Source organism: Oncorhynchus kisutch, linkage group LG20 (assembly GCF_002021735.2).
Source record: "Oncorhynchus kisutch isolate 150728-3 linkage group LG20, Okis_V2, whole genome shotgun sequence".
Classification (NCBI taxonomy): Eukaryota; Metazoa; Chordata; class Actinopteri; order Salmoniformes; family Salmonidae; genus Oncorhynchus; species Oncorhynchus kisutch.
The window spans coordinates 10621533-10630300 of NC_034193.2; the positions used below are offsets into that span (position 1 = coordinate 10621533).

At 46.1% G+C, this 8768-nt stretch overlaps 1 protein-coding gene across 1 annotated transcript; it reads right to left on the reverse strand.

Moving 5' to 3' along the window:
• Positions 1 to 1936: 1936 nt before the first annotated feature.
• Positions 1937 to 8464, reverse strand: LOC116355549 (voltage-dependent T-type calcium channel subunit alpha-1G-like). Its single transcript, XM_031799989.1, has 2 exons — positions 8248 to 8464; positions 1937 to 3919 (listed from the first exon to the last, which is right to left on the reverse strand). The coding sequence occupies exons 1-2, from the start codon at positions 8462 to 8464 to the stop codon at positions 3153 to 3155; spliced, it is 984 nt and encodes a 327-aa protein (XP_031655849.1). The 3' UTR covers positions 1937 to 3152.
• Between the last annotated feature and the right edge of the window lie 304 nt (positions 8465 to 8768).

The following is an 8768-nucleotide window of genomic DNA, read 5'->3' on the forward strand; positions in this document are numbered from 1 at the left end:
ATCCTTGAGATGTTTCTACAACTTGATTAGAGTTGACCTGTGGTATTTTCAATTGTTTGGACATGATTTGGAAAGGCACACACCTGTCTATATTAGATCCCACAGTTGACAGTGCATGTCAGAGCAAAAACCAAGCCATGAGGTCGAAGGAATTGTCGGTAGAGCTCCGAGACAGGACTGTGTCTAGGCACAAATCTGGGGAAGGTTACCAAAACATTTCTGCACCATTGAAGGTCCCCAAGAACACAGTGGCTTCCATCATTCTTAAATGGAAGAAGTTTGGAACCACCAAGACTCTTCCTAGAGCTGGCCGCCCGGCCAAACTGAGCAATAGGGGGAGAAGGGCCTTGGTCAAGGAGGTGACCAAGAACCCGATGGTCACTCTGACAGAGCTCTAGAGTTCCTCTGTAGAGAGGCGAGAACCTTCTAGAAGGACAACCATCTCTGCAGCACTCCACCAATAAGCTGTTATGTTAGTGGGCAGACGTATGCCACTCCTCAGTAAAAGGCACATGATAGCCTGCCTGGAGTTTACCAAAAGGCACCTAAAGTCTCTCAGACCACCAGAAACAAGATTCTCTGGTCTGATGAAAACAAGATGAACTATTTGGCCTGAATGCCAAGTGTTACGTCTGGAGGAAACTCATCCTTATGGTGAAGCAGCATCATGCTGTGGGGATGTTTTTCAGCGGCAGGGACTGGGAGACTAGTCAGGATCGATGCAAAGGTGAACGGAGCAAGGTACAGAGAGGTCCTTGATAAAAATCTGCTCCAGAGCACTCAGGACCTCAGACTGGGGAGTAAGGTTAACCTTCCAACAGGACAACAACCCTAAGCACACAGCCAAAACAACGCAGATTGGCTTCGGGACAAGTGTCTGAATGTCCTTCACTGGCCCAGCCAGAGCCCCATCGAACATCTCTGGAGAGTGCTGAAAATAACCTGACAGAGCTTGAGATGATCTGCAGAGAAGAATGGGAGAAACTCCCCAAATACAGGTGTGCCAAGCTTGTAGCGTCATACCCAAGACTCGAGGCTGTAATCACTGTCAAAGGTTATTTAACTTCTTATGGCTGCAGGGGCAGTATTGAGTAGCTCGGATGAAAGGTGCTTTTTGAACCTTTTGAAGTTTTCGTCCGACGATCGGGTGGACCTGCACAAGCGTTTGGATTTGTGTACTAAACGCGCTAACAAAAGTAGCTACTTGGACATAAATAATGGACATTGTCGAACAAATCAAGCATTTATTGTGGAACTAGTATTCCTATGAGTGCATTCTGATGAAGATTGTCAAAGGTAAGGGAATATTTATAACATGATTTCCGATTTCTGTTGACTCCAACATGGCGGATAATTGTATTTATTTTCTGAGCGCCGTCTCAGATTATTGCATGGTATTGTTTTTCGGTAAAGTGTTTTTGAAATCTGACACAGCGGTTGCATTAAGGAGAGGTATATCTATATTTCCATGTCTAACAATTGTATTTATCGACATTTATAATGAGTACTTCTGCAAAATGATGTGGCTCTCTGCAATATCACCGGATGTTTTTGGAACTAGTGAACGTAACGCGCCAATGTAAACTCAGATGTTTTTATATAAATATGGACTTTATCAAACAAAACATACATGTATTGTGTAACATGAAGTCCTATGAGTGTCATCTGATGAAGATCATCAAAGGTTAGTGATTTTATTTGATCTCTATTTGTGTTTTTTGTGACTCCTCTCTTTGGCTGGAAAAATGGCTGGGTTTTTCTGTGAGTTGGTGGTGACCTAACATAATAGTTTGTGGTGCTTTCGCTGTAAAGCCTATTTGAAAACGGTATAAGATACATGTATGTTTGAGGAATTTTAATTGTGAGATTTCTGTTGTTTTGAATTTGGCACCCTGCACTTTCACTAGCTGTTGTCATATCATCCCATTAACGGGATTGCAGCCCTAAGTACTGAGTAAAGGGTTTGAATACTTATGTGAATGTAATATTTCAGTTTTTTATTTGCAAAAAAATATAATATTATCTGGAATCCTGTTTTTGCTGTGTAGATTGATGAGGAGGGAAAACACGATTTAATACATTTTAGAATACGGTTGTAAAGTAACAAAATGTGGAAAAAGTCAAGGGGTCTGAATACTCTCCGAAGGCACTGTACATGTATGTATATATATATTCCTTCAAATACATGATTCTCAGCACATAATTCACTTTCTTTCAGCAAATTAAGAAAGCTACAAAATATCTCTATGGTGAAAAAATAGAACAAAACGGACCAAACCAACAATTATTTTTAACATTGAAACAAACAGGGAGGATAAAGTTAACCCATCACAAAAAGTCAAAATATAATGAAATAAAACAATTATACATCTGTACAAACACTATGGCCCAATAATTTAAGAAAAATAGTCTCAAAAACGTTCATATTGCTTTGTACCTCCACTGTTGCCCGTGTGACTAACACCGAGCAGTACCTATAGCGGCCACAGGGGTTGCTATCCAAAGTCCTTGGTGCTGACATCACTCCAGAGGTCATGGGGTCAATCGGCAGCCAATGGCTTGCAGTTCATGGTGGAAGAGAATCAGTCATCTTGTTTCTCTGTTTATGCTGTGTTATTGTTGCATTATTGTTGTTTTGGAAAGACAAGGAATGGTCAAACTACGACTGTACTGATCTTCAACAAAAACACAAGGTTGATTTGACCGTTTTGTTGTACTTTTACCATATTTACTCTCTACGGCATTATTACTAGGACTACCATCATCACGGATACCAAGTGCATCGTGTGTTTGGATGTGTGGCTGTTTGCCTATGTGCATGTGTGTATTGTTCCTTTCTGTGTGTGTGTACATAAGTGTTTGTGTTTACATCAGTGTTTGTGTCAGTGTTCAGTGCTCAGAGCTTGTTTTCTCGAAGGAGAAGCTCAGCAGAGTCAACAGCTTGGGGTTGGACCCACCTCCCTCCTGGCACAGCCCAAGCCCCAGGCCCTCCCTTACCCCCAGGTCAAAGGAGTCCTTGGAGTCACTGGAGGGTGCCCGTCTCCTTAGACAGGAGGTATCCCAGCCCCCCCGGGCAGGGTGGAGGCCGGACTGGGGCTCCAGTCCATCGGGGGGTCTATGGAGATACACGGGGGGCTCATTTTTTTCTTGCGTCAGGGAGAGGGCAGGGTGGTGGTCTGGGAATGCATCTGGAGGCTGTCTGCTCGGGAGACGAACCCCGAGGATGTGGTGCTGCGCTGGGGGCTGGACTCTACAGACGAACACACATCCACTGAGTGGCGATGAGGATCGTCCAACCAGGACAGGGGGCGTGACCGGGGCGCAAGGACGCTCCGCCCCTGGGTGTCAGCACTGTGGAACCTCTTCAACTGCCCCCCACCACGACCAACCCAGTAACCTTTGTAACTGCCCTCGAGACCTCCGTCCTCTGACCCCAGTCCAACCCCGATGACATCGTCAATCCCCGCCAGCCCCGCCCTGGTGATGAGCGACACTTCCTGATCAGCCGAGCCCTCTTCCTGTCTCCAGGGGTGAGTGGGAGGAAGGGGAGGAGGGGGTAAGGAGTGGGAAGAGGGGTGCTGGGTGTGGACACTCCTGGGGCGCGACGGTTGAGGGGATGCCCCTGGGGTGGCAGGGACCAACTGGAGAGCAGGCTGCTGATGAAGATGGGAGGGCAAGGAAGAGGAGGAGGAGAGGGAAGCAACATGGAGGACTACCTCCTCACCTCCATCAGAACACAGGACCTCCTGGGAGTCATTAGATACCTGGCAGAGGAAGGGGGAGAGGGAGGGGGAAAGGGAGGCAGGAAGTAAGTGAGAGTTTGATAGAAGGGGAGAAAGGTGGAAGATGAGAGGGAAAGATGGACATGGAGAGGGGTGAGGCAGTGAGGAGTTGAGAGTGAGAGAAGGGATGAGGGTTTAGGGGGACATAAGGGGATGAGAGGGGGAGACAGGTTAGTGTGGGGTGACTGAGTGAGGATGGCCAATAGCCGTGAAGGTCAAAGTTTACTATTAGACCAGCATGGTCCCAATACCAACAATGCCTCATTGTGATACAGAGGCAATGTTGCAACTACAATACATTGAACTTTAAGTGTTTAACTATTACTACTTTAACTATTAAGTGTATTGCTGTATGTTTATTGCACAAGAGAACTATTTCAGATTCAGATATGTGTCAGTAGTATCTGTATCATAAAGAGATTGAGTGACAGCACATGTTTTACAGTAGCAGCAGTTGTAGGGTACAGTTTGTCTCAGCTAGGGCATTGGGTAAAACCATGGTTGCCCAATGTCGTAGGCCCAATCCCAAATCGACCCCTAGACCTTACACTAGCTAATTCTGTCTTCAGTGGATGTTCACGGGGTCTGAACATAATTACAAATACATTTGTTGACTGTAAATTGACCACAAGATACAAACAGATAGAATGTTTGACTAAAACATTATAATTTCAAACCTTGCTTACATTTGTACACATCTCTATTATGTGTGGAAGAACTTGGGAACAGATTTCTTAAATTCAAATCACTTGGAGCTGATTTCCTGGTGTTTATAACATTATTATAACATTATTATAAATAAAATAAAAATCTATGGGTGGAACAATAAAATCACCCAATTCGTCCCAAAGGGGGCCAGTTGGGGAACCCTGCTCTAAGGTTGTAGGGTATCGTGTTCCATACCGACAATACCCCTCTGTTATCCAGTCAGCTAACACCCAACGACTAAAATCTATTGAACCTTTAGAGGGTGGTACTATCGGGCAGCCCTTCAGCTTTGTCTCCTCAGAGAGGTCAGAGGTCAGAGGGTACTACAGGAGAGGAAAGGTTAGTAGAACACGATGACACACTATATATAGCTCTCGTTCCTTATCTTCTGCAGTATCTTGGTTGCTTTGTGACAAAATATGCACAGAGAAAAGAAAAAGGAAACTATCTGAGAGTTTTGGGACAAACGGGACATGACTGTTTCGCGACTGTTATTTGTGAGTCTTGACAGAAAGCATAGCTGTGACAACAATGACATCTAGTGGACTAATATATTATTGCCAAGCCACAGCCACAATATCGCCACTCCACCTACATTTAGAATTAATACCTATTTGTGATTGTGGAACACTTCCTGTTACACTGGGTAACACAAAAAAACCTTTGATATTACTACTTTTTCTCAATAGTAAATATTTCATAAACATAATCACCCTCATACAATCACAACCTTGCACAAAAAGGCCAACAAGTGCTCCAAAACAGTAATATAAAATATGCGGCCAAATATTGTTCTTGACAGAACAGACAGTCCTGATTTAAACCCTGAGTCATAACAGTGTAATAGTTACAACATTGTGATATGTAGGCCAACGTCTACCATTCATAGGCAAAGTGACTGCATTTCAAACATAAATACAGTACATTCCATCAATCAACAACTGCGTGATAAAGATATCAGTAGGTAGATCATATGAGCTTAGAGGGGTTCATAAATAATATAGCCCCCTATTTCCATGAGAATTAACACAGTCTAGCCATTCCAAAACTATGTTCAACACTACCTGCCACCGGTGAGATTCATTGTGTGAGGCAGATGGTTAGAAGACAGGCAGGCAGGCAGGCAGGCAGGCAGGCAGGCAGGCAGACAGACAGACAGACAGACAGACAGACAGACAGACAGACAATGAATGGTGGGAGGAAGCAGGGGAGGAGGAGAGGTCAGAGGAAAGGGGTGTGTGTTTGTGTTGGGGTTGTGTAGGGAATAGGGATGCTCAGTATATCAGTGATAGCAGGTCAGGAGTTAGTGAAGTGTGCATGTTTTTCAGCAGTAGTTCTGCGTCTGACGGTTACTAAACTACACTCTGTTAGTAACAGATACAGAACAGATGCAGGAAAGGACGGACAGAGAGATGGACAGAAGATCAAGAGCATTGTGAGGGAGGAGGGATGGAGACCATAGTTGCACAGAGAACAGAGAGGAAGGACAGGAAGAACAGAGAGGAAGGACAGGAAGAACAGAGAGGAAGGACAGGAAGAACAGAGAGGAAGGACAGGAAGAACAGAGAGGAAGGACAGGAAGAACAGAGAGGAAGGACAGGAAGAACAGAGAGGAAGGACAGGAAGAACAGAGAGGAAGGAAGAACAGAGAGGAAGGACAGGAAGAACAGAGAGGAAGGACAGGAAGAACAGAGAGGAAGGACAGGACAGTTTAGGATGAACATAACATCATAGTAGAAAAATGAGAAGAACAAGACAATGAAGTAATTTCTGGTAGAACACATTTGATACCTCTGGTGTGTGGCTGTGTGTGTGTTTGTGTGGCTGTGTGTGTGTTTGTGTGGCTGTGTGTTTGTGTGGCTGTGTGTGTGTTTGTGTGGCTGTGTGTTTGTGTGGCTGTGTGTCTGTTTGTGTGGCTGTGTGTTTGTGTGGCTGTGTGTGTGTTTGCGTGGCTGTGTGTTTGTGTGGCTGTGTGTGGCTGTGTGTGGCTGTGTGGCTGTGTGGCTGTGTGTTTGTGTGACTGTGTGTTTGTGTGACTGTGTGGCTGTGTGTGGCTGTGTGTGTGTGTGGCTGTGTGTTTGTGTGACTGTGTGTTTCTGTGGCTGTGTGGCTGTGTGTGGCTATGTGTGGCTGTGTGTTTGTGTGACTGTGTGTTTGTGTGGCTGTGTGTTTGTGTGGCTGTGTGTTTGTGTGGCTGTGTGTGGCTGTGTGTTTGTGTGACTGTGTGTTTGTGTGACTGTGTGGCTGTGTGTGGCTGTGTGTTTGTGTGACTATGTGTTTGTGTGGCTGTGTGTGGCTGTGTGTTTGTGTGGCTGTGTGTTTGTGTGGCTGTGTGTGGCTGTGTGTTTGTGTGACTGTGTGTTTGTGTGACTGTGTGTTTGTGTGGCTGTGTGTGGCTGTGTGTGTGTGTGGCTGTGTGTTTGTGTGACTGTGTGTTTCTGTGGCTGTGTGGCTGTGTGTGGCTTTGTGTGGCTGTGTGTTTGTGTGACTGTGTGTTTGTGTGGCTGTGTGGCTGTGTGTTTGTGTGGCTGTGTGGCTGTGTGTGTGTGTGTGTGTGTGTGTGTGTGTGTGTGGCTGTGTGTGGCTGTGTGGCTGTGTGGCTGTGTGTGTGTGGCTGTGTGGCTGTGTGTGTGTGTGTGTGGCCGTGTGTGTGTGTGTGGCTGTATGTGTGTGTGTGTGTGTGTGTGTGTGTGTGTGGGGCTCACCTGTCTGCGGAGCGTGCGGCTGAGTGTGTGTATACTCTGGGAGTGTGTGTATACTCTGGGAGTGTGTGTATACTCTGGAAGTGTGTGTATACTCTGGGAGTGTGTGTATACTCTGGGAGTGTGTGTATACTCTGGGAGTGTGTGTATACTCTGGGAGTGTGAAAGGCCGAGTGTGTGTATACTCTGGGAGTGTGTGTATACTCTGGGAGTGTGAAAGGCTGAGTGTGTGTATACTCTGGGAGTGTGAAAGGCTGAGTGTGTGTATAATCTGGGAGTGTGAAAGGCTGTGAGGACTGCTGGGTCTGTCGTCTGGTTGGGTCCGTAGCGAGATGCATGAGCCTGAGGAAACACAAACAACACAGATAGTACTTTACACACAAAAATAAAAAGTAATTTTCAAAACAGTATGTGTGGGTTGGCTACAGGTCCTACTGTTCGGGAAATTACTTTTGGTTTTCCTGAACACTTTTATTGAGGGGAAAGCATTCTGAGTAGAGTGAGGGTGTGAGTGAGTGAGTGTACATGTGTGCATGCAACAAGGTCTCACGGTCTGACTTCAATTTCCAACATTTGTCTGCGTGTGGAGGGGGGAGGGGTGATAAACAATGGTAAAGTTTAGGCTGTTATTCAGAATGATTGAGGTAAGGGTTAAAGTTTGGGATAGGGTCAAATGATGAAAGCGTGGCACTGAGATTGAACCCTGGGATTGAACCCTGGGATTGAACCCTGGGATTGAACCCTGGGATTGGACACTCGACGGGAGCTCTTAAAATACTCCCATCTGCCATCCCCATTCGCCCTGACCAACCACAACCCTACCTGATGGTTAGAGCACTCGACGTTGCCCCTAGTGGCCAGTTTTGATGTCTTCTCCCGAAAGTCCTGGGACCTGGTCGGCCATCGAATATCGTCTTGGATGTCGAGTGACCTGTCTGGTGTGTGCATGCCTGTGTGTGTGTGTGTGTGTGTGTGTGTGTGTGTGTGTGTGTGTGTGTGTGTGTGTGTGCGTGTGTGAACAGTGTCAGTGTGTAGAGGGATTGTCTGTACTGTACCTGACAGGGCCTTGTTGATGGTCTGTATGTGCTGTGGTCCTGTAGTCTGTGTCTGTGAGGCTAAACCAGGGGCCAGGCTGGCTCCTGGGGACCCAAAGGGCTCCAGAGACAGGAACATATAGCAGTCATTGGGTAGGGAGTGGGTGCGGCCCACCGTTGACTTCCGTACTCTTAGCAGGTTGTCTTCCAACGACTCCCCAGGATCGAGTGACTCCATCTGGGGGACAGAGAGAGATTCAGCCTCTTTCTGGAGTCTCCTGGAGGTCTGACCACTGCTTTTATACAGAGACCTCACACACTCTCTGCCCTCACTCACAGCAACACATGTAAAATAAGTCATTGTTGACACACAGAATGACAGACAACGTCATTGCACTAGTGGCAGAGGGGAGACTGGCACAGAACTGTCACTGGACTCAGAGTTACTGAAACTCACTGAAACCATATTGTTTATGTCTTTATTGTGGTCAAACAAATGAATAAAGCATTGGTATGCTTTCCTTGCTGAGATCGTTTATCAT